Genomic DNA, 14186 nt, shown 5'->3' on the forward strand with positions numbered 1-14186 from the left:
GTTGTCTCCATGTGTGTCAGTCACAGTGCATCTCATTTAACCAAATTTGAAATTGACAAATGTGGAAAGAGGTGAACTACTGAAATGCTATTACATTAAAGGGTGCACTGATGAGGCACTTCTCAAGGAATATCACAGAATACATTCTTCAAAGGACCTAGAAATACTGTGTGCAAATTCATTAAAAAGTTGGAGGAGACAGTTCACTGAGATTCAATAGAATAAGCTAGCATAAGAACTGCATGTTATGTCACGCTAGCGTAAGAGTGCAGAACTGCATGTTATATCACGCTAGCGTAAGAACTGTATGTTATGTCACGCTAGCGTAAGAACTGCATGTTATGTCACTTTTTAATGTCATGTTATGTTATGTCACTTTGTCTGAGTTTGTCAATTTCAACAATATCTAATAGTCTTTGTTCCACATTTATTCAGTTATTTCCTTACAATATGTTTGAAGACCAAAGTAGATGGATTTAACCCAACATATTGTAATTACGTTGCTGCTCTTTACAAGACTGGAAGTCCAATATGGACTGATGAAGTACCCCTCATCCTTTAAGGAAATGTCAACATATACAACTGCATTATCTGGCTTGAAACTATTCCAAACTTACCATTTTCTACCCACTTCTATGACACTGAGGTGACAGTGCGTGGTTTCGTTATTAGACATATACATTTTTGAAATCACCAACATGCATACTGTATGTCTACATCAGCATGTATAGAACAGTGCTTTAGGACACCAGAAGTTCTCATGTTGCAGTGGTGAGATGTAAAACAAACTATGTAGAATATTGACATACTTATAATCGAGTGAGACATACTCTGTGGAAACTTTCAAAACATTTGATGTTGATTTCTTTGTGAGTGGTACCTCATTTGTTTAACCTAACACCATCAGATTTATGGTTGTGGAGGCACATGAGAACCTGCTTGAACTACACAAACCTTTGCATGGTTCCAGACCTAATGGATATAGTACATTATAGATCCTGTAGAAACAAATTTATACAACTGCTGTGATTAGGTCATAGTGACACTCTTGGTGGCAACATGTGACAACTGTGGTATTTCCATCTTCATTAACCTCTTAGCACTTTTGTTCATTTTCACCTTTTTATGTCATACTGTTTGTGATTCAGTAAGCTTTAAAACTCTTATTATAATCTTCTTGTAAAACGTTTATAATAACACTTCCGAGATTTTTAGATAAAATGTTAACAACATAATTGATTGTAATGACACTACTGAGATCTGTAGATAAAATGTTAACAACATAATTGATTGTAATGACACTACTGAGGTCTGTAGATAAAATGTTAACAACATAATTGATTGTAATGACACTACTGAGATCTGTAGATAAAATGTTAACAACATAATTGATTGTAATGACACTACTGAGATCTGTAGATAAAATGTTAACAACATAATTGATTGTAATGACACTACTGAGATCTGTAGATAAAATGTTAACAACATAAGTTGACTGTAATAATACTTTTGTTATCTGTGTATGAAATGTTAACATAATAACACGTACTCACAAGTATTGGACATAACCTCTCAACCAATAGGAAAGTGACACATCATTCATGTACAGTTCTCACCCTGAGTACTTAGTGTATGCTAAAACTCATTCTTATTCCTCAGCACTGTAGTGACCAGTCATGTTATTTTTCATTATGAATTATGGAATTTTTGTGCTTATTATTTTAATTTCATTTAAGATTCAAAAAATGTTTTTGTTCCATTTTCTTTATTTCTTTAGAGAATGGTACAAGATTTGAAATTGAGTTTCAGTTGGTTTCAGATAAATGTTATTGTCTTTTATGATACATGGATTTCTTTTATTAATCAAGCCACAAGATTTTGGAACACGTATTCCAATCTTTCATTGACAGTTTAATTCCCAATTGTGTTGAAGCTTTGGCATTTAATCTCAGTTTCATCAGTTTGAAAATGACCAAATATAACAGACATAAAATTGTCACTGCTGTTGAAAAGCATCATTTACTATCAGAGTGAGCATCAAATATCCAATATCCCTTGTCATTGTTATAAGTAGAAAGCATATAGTAAAAATTAGAAATTATAATGATATTAATACTCTAAATGAAATCAGTTTTTCCAATAAAAATTCTCATATCCACATTCCTGAAAACTGTTGAAATGTTATTTTCCTTAACTAGCAACTGGAGGTATTCTGTAGTGATTAATGTATCCATCATTGTACATCAAATGATTGGTTTTATTCTACATTATTTGTAAGCTGAACAGCTTTCTTCTGCTGCTAAGCTCGACTTGTCTTTGCATAACTTTGACCGGCTATTCCCAGCGTTTATTTATTATAATCCTGTTTCTGATGAGGATCAGGTAACACCCACCCTTGCTCTTTGCTGTTTCTGCTGTTTCTTGTATGCTCCTCAACACTAAGGGTTCCTTTCCTTCTCTGTATTTCCTTACATTTTATGGATTTTTTTTTCATCTTCACATTGGCTCTCAGTTGCCATGATCTCTTCAGACTTCTCTGCCATCATGTGTTCTGAATTCTTCATGTTTTCTGGAATTCCAATCTTTTGAATCTTCTTTTCCTACTTCAACTCTCTCTTCCTTCGTTCTTATAATTTTTGTTTTCTCTTTCTTTTAGCTAACCATCCTCTTTACCTTTTCTTTCTGAGACTCTTGAATTCCTGTCCTGATGGCTTTAGTAGGGATTGTCACACCAATTTGTTCCACACACACTCTTAACTTCTGTAGTTATCCAAACTATTTGTTTGTGGGACTTGCATTACAAAGAAGCTTTATTCTGGGGAGTTATAATTCTTTAGATATATTCTGATGAACTCATTTGGGCTAGAGTCAACCAAGTACCAGTGTTGGAAGTTCTCAACGGGTGTTGTGGGCATTGTGCCTGATGCTGGTGTTTGGGTATAGTGCTCACGAAACCCTGGCGTTGCTGCATTGTCCTTGCATGACATTGTAGTGCGTCCCCTCGCAGGGCTCCATGGTGGGTGGGGTCAGTGGGTACCAAAATTTCTATTTTTTCCTGTGGATCCTCCTTCAAAATTTTCAAATAAAATAATGAAAAAACAGTCAATAGGTAAACGACTACGTCTTGAAGACTCTGAGCAGCAATCTTCAACATCTGCAACACACGTACCTCATTTTCTTATATTACATTCTCTTTCAGAAAAACCTTTAGGGCAAATGTCCCCCTTTTTTATTCAGAAGGGACTAGAGGGTCTTGCTGGCTCTCCAAAGTCAGTAAAGAAGCTTCGATCTGGAGACATATTAGTTGAAACATCCACAACCCAACACAGTGAACTCCTATTGAATTCAATGGCAATTAGGGATATGCCTATTGAGGTTACCACTCATGCTACCTTGAATTCATCACGAGGAGTTATTGTTGAGAGGGATTTGAAGAACGTCCCAGAGTCAGAGATTCTCGCTGGTCTCTCCACTCAAGGAGTTTCTGCAGTGAGGCGCATCTCCACTCGCAAAGACAGAGTTACACTGCCAATAAATATCCTCGTTTTGACATTCACATCATCACGTGCACCTGCCACCATCAAGGCAGGTTATTTAAATTGCATGGTACGGCCGTACATTCCAAACCCTCTCCAATGTTTCCAGTGTTAGAGGTTCGGCCACTCAAAGACGTCATGTCATGGTTCCCTGACATGTTTCTCGTTGTGATGGCAAGGACCACGATGCCTATGAGTGTGGCATGGACCCACATTATATCAACTGCAATGGTTCTCACCCCTCTTACTTTCGTTCTTGCCCAAAATGGTTGGAGGAAAAAGAGGTGCAGCGTTTGAAAACGATACATAACATTAATTATCCTGAGGCTCGGAAATTGCTGTCCACAACTCCATCTCGGACATATACTGCTACACTTCGTTCCACAACTACAGTGGGAGTGCAGACAGATCTCTCTGTGCCTCCAAGAGAATCGTTTTCAAAACAAATGAAAAACCTTTTGACCTCCATGGTTAAAAAGGTCGATGACTCGACTTCCACACTTATCTCTGTTCCTCCCATACATTCCAACAAACCTCAAGATCCACATCCTTCAGTTTCAAATACAGGCATTTCTTCTGATACATCTTTTTCTCCCACCCCGAGAGGCAAAACAATCATTCGTTTGCGTCCTCAGTCACTGGAATCCCCTTCCAATAACAAAGACCTGCTCACTCGACCCAGGGCAGGATCCATGGAGGTTGATAGGCCTCTTCCGACTAAGGACAGTAAGGAAAAAAGACGTGGTCTTAAACAGAAGGGTTCTCCAGCCACTTCACCTACCCGTCATTAAAAATGGCCACCTTGATACAATGGAACTGTCGAGGTTTATGTTCTAATCTGGATGATATCAAAACACTGTTTGCTTTCTACCATCCTGTATGTCTTTCCTTACAAGAAACATTTCTAAAACCTGCTGATACAGTCACCATTCGGCAGTTTTCTTTGTACAGAAATGACAGGCTGTGTGATGGACGAGTACATGGAGGGGTGGCACTATTGGTTCATCAGCATGTGCCCACTCTGTCTTTGTCACTCAACATACCTTTGGAGGCCGTAGCCATCCGTGTTTTCTTGGGTCATATCATCACTGTTTGTTCTCTCTACCTGTTCCCTGGAGAGACATATGATCAATCAGACCTTGATGCTCTTGTTGAACAGTCGCCGTCTCCCTTTCTACTCCTGGGGGACTTTAATGGACATCATCCCCTCTGGGGAAGTGCTATTATTGATGGGAGGGGCCGATCTGTAGAGCGGATGCTCTCTGATCACAATCTTTCTCTTTTCAATACTGGTTCTTCCATTTACTTTCATGCACCTGGTCAGTCCTTTAACGCTATTGATCTCTCAGTTTGCTCCCCTTCATTATTCTCCCATTTTTCATGGAGGGTTGACAATAATCCATAGGCAGTGATCATTTTCCTATACTTTTGAGAGAGACTGGCCGTGGTCTATGCCACCCTACCCGCGTGCCCCGGTGGAAGCTGGATCAGACAGACTGGTCCACTTTTACTGCTCTCACAAAACTTGATCCTACCATTGTGAATCAGCCATCAATAGATGACTGTGTGGCAGCGGTAACTGGCTGTATTATGCAAGCAGCTGCTCAGTGAATTCCTAAAACCTCGACACGCTTTCCATAATATCCTCGTTCGTGGTGCAATCCTGCTAGCCACTTAGCACGGAAGGCACAAAAACGGACCTGGTGTACTTTTCGTAGATATCCCACACTTTCAAACCGCATTGCTCTCCAACGGGCCCGTGCACGTGCAAGGTGGGTAAGACGTCAAAGCCAGAAGGAATCTTGGATTAAGTTTACAACTAGCATATCTTCTACCACCAGTTTGAAGGTCATATGGGACAGGATTCGAAAGGTCAGTGGGCACTACAATTCTGTCCCCCTCTCAATCTTACTCTATGATGGTCAGGAGGTGGCTGATGTCCGGAGCATCGTTGATACTCTAGGTAAAAGCTTTTGCCAAGTATCTAGCACTTCTGCTTCTTCCTCCACCTTCTTAGCCATCAAGACTCAGGCAGGGCAAACACCTCTTTCCTTTCGAACTAACTGTCTCTATGACTATAATTGTCCCTTTATACTGGTGGAGCTGAAAATGGCCCTTCATCGGTCTGGCAGTACATCTGTTGGACCTGATGATGTACACTATGACATGCTGCACCATCTATCTCCTGCTTCTCTTGATGTCCTTCTAATTGTCTTTAACCGGATCTGGCAGGAGAATGTTTTTCCTGATGCCTGGCGCCAGGCTATTATTTTATCTTTCTCTAAGCCAGGGAAAGATCCCGAGATTCCTTCAAACTACCGTCCAATTGCTTTGACGAGCTGTCTCTGTAAGACCTTAGAAAGGATGGTTAATGCTCGTCTTGTTTGGTTCCTCGAATCAAACAACCTCCTCTCGCCCATCCAGTGTGGGTTCCGACGTCAGCACTCCACAACAGACCACCTAATTCGACTTGAAACATCAATCAGAGAAGCTTTTCTCAAACGCCAACATCTTGTATCAATATTCTTTCAAATTGAGAAGGCTTATGACACAACATGGAGGTATGGCGTTTTGCGAGACCTCCATACTTATGGGTTACGTGGCCATTTACCCATGTTTATTAAAAAAATTTTAATGAACAGGAGATTCCAAGTTCATATGGGTTCGACACTTTCCCGTTCTTTTGTACAGGAACTTGGAGTCCCTAAGGGCTGTGTTTTGAGTGTCACACTTTTAAGTATAAAGATAAATGCCGTCACTGAACAACTCCCTCTCACTGTTGCGAATGGGCTGTATGTCGATGACTTTCACATCTGGTGCCAGTCGTCGAATATGCGGCAACTACAAACTGCCCTCAAACATGTACTGAGGTGGACTATGGCGAACGGCTTTAATTTTTCTCTCTCTAAAATCGTTTGCATGCACTTTTGCCGCCAACGGGGTATTCACCCTGATCCTGAACTTCATATCGGTGAAGTTTCACTGCCAGTGGTCCCTGAGACCAAGTTCTTGGGGCTTATCTTTGACTGTAAGCTGACCTTTATACCACACTTAAAGCAGCTACGGGTCAACTGCGCAAGAGCACTGAAAATTCTCCGTGTCCTCTCTACTGCCAGTTGGGGAGCAGATCGATGTTCTATGTTAAAGGTATATCGTGCTCTTATTCGATCAAAACTCGACTCTACCAGACCCTCGGCCTTTAAGATGCTAGACCCCATTCATCACCAAGGACTTTGACTCTGCACTGGGGCTTTCTGCACTTCTCCAGTTCAAAGCTTATACGTTGAATCTCATGGACCTTTTCTGCACCTTCGATGTTTGCAAATGTCTTTACTATATTCTTTGAAACTTCGCACTTTACCAAAGCATCCCACCTGGGGATGTGTTTTTCTTCCTCAGTGGGCCGTACTTTTTCAGAACAAACGATCTGCCATTGCTCCTTTTGGCCTTCGCATCCAGGCGCAATTGGATGAATTTGGTCTGTCCTTGGATAACATTGCAGAATCCACAGGTCAACCCATCCCACCATGGCTTATTACAGCCCCCAAATGTGACCTTTCTTTCAGTCATCTGAAAAAGGCAAATACTCCAGATTGGAAGTACCGTCTTTTATTTAATGAACATTTTTCAAACAATTATTCCGTCCCAATTTATACAGATGGTTCCAAATCAGATAATTCAGTGGGCTCTGCTATGGTTTGCTGCGGTTCAGTGGTTGCGCGCAGAATCTCCTCTACAGCTTCTGTGTTCACTGCTGAACTGTACACCATATCTCTTGCCCTGGATCATATTGAAGCTGAGCAGTACTCCGACTGCACTATTTATACTGAATCACTTAGTTCTCTACTGGCCCTGGAATCACTACACGTTGGCTCACACCATGTTCTCGCTAATATTCAAAACCAACTGGCCCATTTCTCATTAACATCTATTTCTATCCAGTTTTTCTGGATACCAGGCCATGTTGGTATTTGCGGGAACGAGCTTGCAGAAATGGCAGCTAAATCTATCTGATCAGGCACTATCATCACTGTGCTTATTCCATACATGGACTATGGTCCTGTATTCAGGGCTTGGCTCCGTGCCAGCTGGCAGTCCACTTGGAGTGAGCAACGCGACAACAAGCTTTTTCAAATCAAACCCTATATTGGGCTTTGGCCGTCTAGCTTCTATAAGGTTTGGAAGGAGGAAGTTGTTTTAACTAGACTACGCATTGGTCACAGGTTTTTAACTCATCGTTTTCTTTTATCTGGAACTGATGCACCAGTGTGTAGTTTGTGTAACACTCAAATCACTATCAGCCACGTTTTACTGTCTTGCCATCGTTACAATTCTCAACGACGGCAATATTTTGAACATGTTTTTTCCCAGGGTTTATCTGTAACATTGGACAGTGTTATTGGTGATGGTGACACTGTCCACCTTGATAAAGATTTTAGTTTTTTAATGGCCATTAATCTTTTTAATCTCATTTAAGTGTTGGATATTTATTTATATTAAACTTTTATTAATTTACCCTTTGGTACTGGCCATAATGACACATAACCCGGAACCAGGACTGGAAAGACCAACTTCAGGTGACTGACGGTGGTTCTGGTACTTACCTGTTAGTCTTCCTGGTGGGTTATGATCATTACCATTATGCTACAGAAAGTCCTTTACAACTTCTCTTACTCTGCTTTCTCTCTTAACATTGTAAACTAGGTGTCAACATTGGTTTTATACTTTTTCTGTTTTTCAATGCTGTTTTGTTTTACCTTCATTTCCTTTTATGTATTTTACTACATTTAATTTCTTTTTAACTTTTTACCGGATGTTTGGCGCAGATAGCCTAGCTGCTTTGTGCCATAAAACACTAAATCAATCAATCAATCAATCAACCTAATGATATCCAACTACTATGAACAGACGTTGATATGATCACATTTAGAAGTTTACAGCAATGAAGCAGTTCTGGTGTATTTACAAAGATGTTTATTATCAAATTTCTGTAAATAATTTTCCAATTTTTTTATTTTTCAGATTTTCCTGTCAGCTTGCTATCACCGAGTATGACTACAATAAAGATACACTTGAGGATGGTGTGGACCCAAAGAGGCCTAGCGAATTGAGTCGTGTGCAAAGAAAGTCATTTGCAGGACAGCAAGGTGACCCTTCACCTCTAAAGCACCAGAGGAGACAGTCCATTGCAACTGACATGTACATTCCAGAAAGGGTAATCAGCACTATGAACTTGGGCTTCACAGTAAATATTGAAAACACCATCAAAACATCAAGGAATAAACGAAAAAATGTTATGAATGCCTTTAAGTGTTTTGGTAGTGATAGCCGTGAGTTGAATGCTATTGATATTACAAATAAAGCCATAAACTGGGACCTCATTAAATACCAGGGAAGTATTGACCCACAGTATGCTGACGATTTTGAACACATTTTAGAAACGACTTCAAAACACGAAGCTCTAATGGCTTTCTATTACATGGATGAGAAAATGCGAGTGAAAGTGACAGAGATTTTTAACATTTCTAATCCTGAGCATAATTCAAAAAATAAAGAAGTAAATCTTGGAACATAACATAAATATCACACAAATATGAATCTAACTACACTGGCTATTTAGATATGTTATTGTTATGCTTGATTTCTTTATGAACTAATATTTACTGATATTTTCTAATTGTAAATACTGAAATCCTTGTGCTTCAGTAAAACATATATTTATATTTATCTAAGGTATTTTTCTACATAGCCATTTAATATATTATTATTTTAAATACTGAAAAGGTTTTCAAATTATATCTATATTATTTCATGTAACATGATATATCGGTAAGATTTCTATAACAAAATTTTATGTTGTTGGTAAAACAGAACCTGTAAAAGCTCTAAACCTTTCAGTTATTTAAATTGTTTTTCCGGTGTTGTGAATATCAGTCATTCAGCTTTATACTTAAGTATTTCCTTACTGTTATCAAACTTTATACTTAAGTATTTCCTTACTGTTATCAAACCACACAACTTTTTACACGAATGTTTATTTAACAATGTCTGTAATACGTAGTCGTGAAATACGTGATGTTGAATTTTAGAATCGTTGAATAAAAATGATTAACCTGTAGCAGCTGGTTTTTATTTCATTCACCTAACGTTAATAAAAGCTGTATCCCCATACTTCATTCACCTAGCATTAATAAAAGCTCTGTCTTCGCATCCAGTTACCCCCAGTGGCATAGCAGTATGTCTGTAAACTCACAGCACTAGAAATCGGGTTTCACTTTTCCTGGTGGTCAGGGCACAGATAGCCTTTTGTGTTGTTTTTTGCCAAGTTCCAAATAATCAATCAACCAAATATAGTACATTAAATCGAATCAAATTTTGAATTAGTTATAAAGAACCACATTCTAGATTTATCTTAATATTTTCCCATTTTTATTTAAACGAAAAGTTAAGATGATTTCACTGACACTCATTATCTTTCAATCTTTATATAAAACCAAGTGTTAAAATGGAATCTACTGACGATAAATATTTTCTAATACTTAAGAAAATCAACTGTTAAAAGTCAGATATGCCACACAGGCGTTTTTGGAACGAAAGTGGCTTGCTGATGTGCCCCCACAGTGGCACAGCGGTATGTCTGAGGATTTACGCTATTAAAAACTGGGTTTTCGCTTTTTTAGTTTGGAATAGGTTGCTTAGATTCTAAATATGAAATCATATTCGAAAGTTTCATGATTGGAAGCTCAAAGGGCAAGAGAATGTGGAAACTTTGGGAAGGTGAATACGTTTGTAATGTTGATTTCTTTTACATTAGTTGGCATCATTTATACTGAAAGTTTACAGCAAGTGTTGAAATTTGCAGAAATGTTAAAAGAAGATATAAAGTAATGCATTGATACTGCACAGACTAGTTTGAATACTTTTCATCAGATAATTTGAAAATACCTTGCTGAAGATAAGTCAACTCTACAACATCTGTTGTTACAATGGGAAAAAAAAACACAATATGACTTTTGACTAAACTTCAACGTTCATTCAAGATACAACACGGGCACAAAGTTAAAAATAAAACAAGCTAAACATGATAATTAATTGGAAGAAGATCGATCATAAATAGGCCCATCATTTAAAGAAGAAAATTAGATGAAAAGGTCAAAAATTAAAAAACATGAAGTATGCAACAGAAAATTATGAGTAAAAAATTATAAAAAAGAACATGATAAAGAATATTTTAAAAAGCTTTGTTTGTTTGTGGCCTGGCATGACCTAGCGCGTTAAGGCGTGCGCTTCGTAGTCTGAGGGTCGCGGGTTCGCCCGAGTCGCGCCAAAACATGCTCGCCCTCCCAGCCGTGGGGGCATTATAATGTTACGGTCACTCCCACTATTCGTTGGTAAAAGAGTAGCCCAAGAGTTGGCGGTGGGTGGTGATGACTAGCTGCCTTCCCTCTAGTCTTACACTGCTAAATTAGGGACGGCTAACACAGATAGCACTCGAGTAGCTTTGTGCGAAATTCAAAAACAAACAAACAAAACTGTGTTAGTCGTCCCTCCTGTAGTAGTGTAAGACTAAATGGAAAGCAGCTAGTCATCACCAACCACCGCAAACCCTTGAGCTACTCTTTTACCAACAAATAGTAGGATTGACCGTCACATTATGACACCCCCACAGCTGAAAGAGCGGGCGTATTTGGTGCGGCGGGTATTCGAACCCGCGACCCTCAGATTACGAGTCGAACGCCTTAACCCACCTGGCCATGCCGGGCCGTTTAAAAAGGATCAAGAGGTAAAGCACACAAGGAATTAAGATATGAGTCAGAAGAAAGAGACAAACTATTGAAGGAAGAATTAAGATATGAGTCAGAAGAAAGAGACAAACTATTGAAGGAAGAATTAAGATATGAGTCAGAAGAAAGAGACAAACTATTGAAGGAAGAATTAAGATATGAGTCAGAAGAAAGAGACAAACTATTGAAGGAAGAATTAAGATATGAGTCAGAAGAAAGAGACAAACTATTGAAGGAAGAATTAAGATATGAGTCAGAAGAAAGAGACAAACTACTGAAGGAAGAACTAAGGTATGAGTCAGAAGAAAGAGACAAACTATTGAAGGAAGAATTAAGATATGAGTCAGAAGAAATAGACAAACTATTGAAGGAAGAATTAAGATATGAGTCAGAAGAAAGAGACAACTATTGAAGGAGGAATTAAGATATGAGTCAGAAGAAAGAGACAAACTATTGAAGGAAGAATTAAGATATGAGTCAAAAGAAAGAGACAACTATTGAAGGAGGAATTAAGATATGAGTCAGAAGAAAGAGACAAACTACTGAAGGAAGAACTAAGGTATGAGTCAGAAGAAAGAGACAAACTATTGAAGGAAGAATTAAGATATGAGTCAGAAGAAATACACAAACTATTGAAGGAAGAATTAAGATATGAGTCAGAAGAAAGAGACAACTATTGAAGGAGGAATTAAGATATGAGTCAGAAGAAAGAGACAAACTATTGAAGGAAGAATTAAGATATGAGTCAAAAGAAAGAGACAACTATTGAAGGAAGAATTAAGATATGAGTCAGAAGAAAGAGACAAACTATTGAAGAAAGAATTAAGATATGAGTCAGAAGAAAGAGACAAATTATTGCAGAAAAAAATAAGATGAAAATAAACGTGACTGAAGACGAAATAAATGAAAATGTTGGAGATGTACAGAGAAATTACGACAACAGAAATATTGAGAATCCTTAATAACAAACTGAAGAAGTAAAGTGAAACATGTTTGAAGTAAAAGTGAGCATCATCACAGTAGACATCACTGACTGATTAAAACATCTCATAAACGAATTATTAAACACACATATTAAACTAGCTAATCATCTTTATGCATCACATCAAGTGTTTTTCTTATAGCAAAGCCACATCGGGCTATCTGCTGAGTCCACCGAGAGGAATCGAAACCTTGAATTGAGCGTTGTAAATCCGTAGACTTACCGCTTCGAAGAAGGTCGAAACGTTCTTTGCTCTTCTAACAGTGCTTTCTTTACCCATACCAGCCGTTTTTAAATATATAAGAAAACACCCTCTACTACAAAAGATATAGAATATGTAAACTTATTTGACCTATTCCTATTTTTGCTACTACTGTGTCATCTGTTAATGAACAACATTCCCGGACTGTCTTAGTCATGACACTGCTAAATCAGGGTCTAGAATATAGTTGGTCAACTGAACATCAGCTAAATAAGAAAACAATATAGTATGATAGGGAAGTACTAGATGAAAGTCATACCAAGCTAACTTGGAATTTATTTCCAGAGTCAGCGTCATACCAAATAAAAAATCCTTCTTCTTTCTGCTCATTTGAAAAGTACATTTTTTAAATATGGAATAACTTTCCAGTTCAGGGCAGTAACAGCTATCAGAAATTATTAATCATCTTATCCAACAAGTTTATATTGTTGTGCTGAAAGGTGTTAACTAGAACAAAATTCTGAAATAGAGAATACTGAGAATGTTTGAAATGGTTTGACCACTGTACTCCTTGTGAAGTGATGTCACGTGAGCAATACACACATACCATATCGGACAAGAATATGAGAATTAAGTTGGATTTTAAAAAAACAACTGTTTATGGTATCTAGTTTGGGCAGTAATACACACATCGACCATTTCTGAAACAATATTCCACTATGTGACCTCCTTTGAGATGAATTATTATTTTCTATCAGTATTTTCCTGCAGTTTTTAGCATTATGTTTTTTAATTATACTTGTAATACTTTTTGTTTTGTGTTTTATGTCCATGTTTTGAATCACTAGTTGTCTAGCCATCTTTTTCTATTTTTTTAATCTGTCATCAACAGGAGTTGTTTCAAACGTTTTGATCTGACAAACTCTTAACTTCAAGGTACTACCTTGAGTTGTTTATTTGTAAATTTAGTGAATTCTAGTTACATTTTGAATTGCAGAAATTCATTTAAGCCTATGAGTTAAGATGTCAAAGGAATCATATCCCAAAGATAAATCCTCGAGTCTAACCAGATCAAAAGAACAACCAAGGGCGAATCAGACTGAAGAAGCAAGAATTATTAAACTTACACGGCACATTTCAGCTAAAATATCCAATCTGCTATAAATAAACTTAGAAGTTCATTCTTTAAGTAAGCTAATCTAAGAGACATTAGATTACTGATGAGAAAACATGCAGTATAATGACTGACACTTGTTCTACAACTATAATAGTTTGATTGTAAAAGATTGGAAGCTGGCTTCAAATATGAGGAAAGAACAGGGAATTGTGCAAAGAGTAAGTAGACATATAATTCCAGGTGGAGGAAAATTGGAAGTTGCTTTAGAAAAATTCTCTATCCTTCATATTGCATGATGATTTAGTAGTGCAGACTGGAAACTAACTTTATGCAGAGACGTGGATGCGAGGTTAAGATGGCTTGAAGTAGTTTCTCAGTCTATAGTTAGTAAATTCCTGTGCACTAAATGGCAATTACTATACTAAAGACTGGACTTTTCGTGACATTTCTGGTACTGTATATTGTAGTGTAATGGGTAGAGTGTTCTAGGTAAGTCCTCCCATAATAGACGGTACAACACTAATGGTAATAAGTGTAGACCAATAAGATCTTTTTGTCAATTTTA

General features: G+C 37.8%; 1 protein-coding gene across 7 annotated transcripts in view; it reads left to right on the forward strand.

The window, feature by feature from the left end:
* LOC143230520 (patatin-like phospholipase domain-containing protein 2) overlaps positions 1 to 9654 on the forward strand; it is a 211467-nt gene extending 201813 nt beyond the window's left edge. For all 7 annotated transcript variants that reach the window (XM_076464274.1, XM_076464351.1, XM_076464431.1 and 4 more), the window contains one exon: positions 8559 to 9654. In XM_076464274.1, coding sequence (XP_076320389.1) covers positions 8559 to 9111 — 553 coding nt within the window. In that variant the 3' untranslated portion in view covers positions 9112 to 9654. The remainder of the gene's footprint in view (positions 1 to 8558) is intronic.
* The last annotated feature ends 4532 nt before the right edge of the window (positions 9655 to 14186 follow it).

Source organism: Tachypleus tridentatus, chromosome 1, assembly GCF_004210375.1.
Source record: "Tachypleus tridentatus isolate NWPU-2018 chromosome 1, ASM421037v1, whole genome shotgun sequence".
NCBI classification, from domain to species: domain Eukaryota; kingdom Metazoa; phylum Arthropoda; class Merostomata; order Xiphosura; family Limulidae; genus Tachypleus; species Tachypleus tridentatus.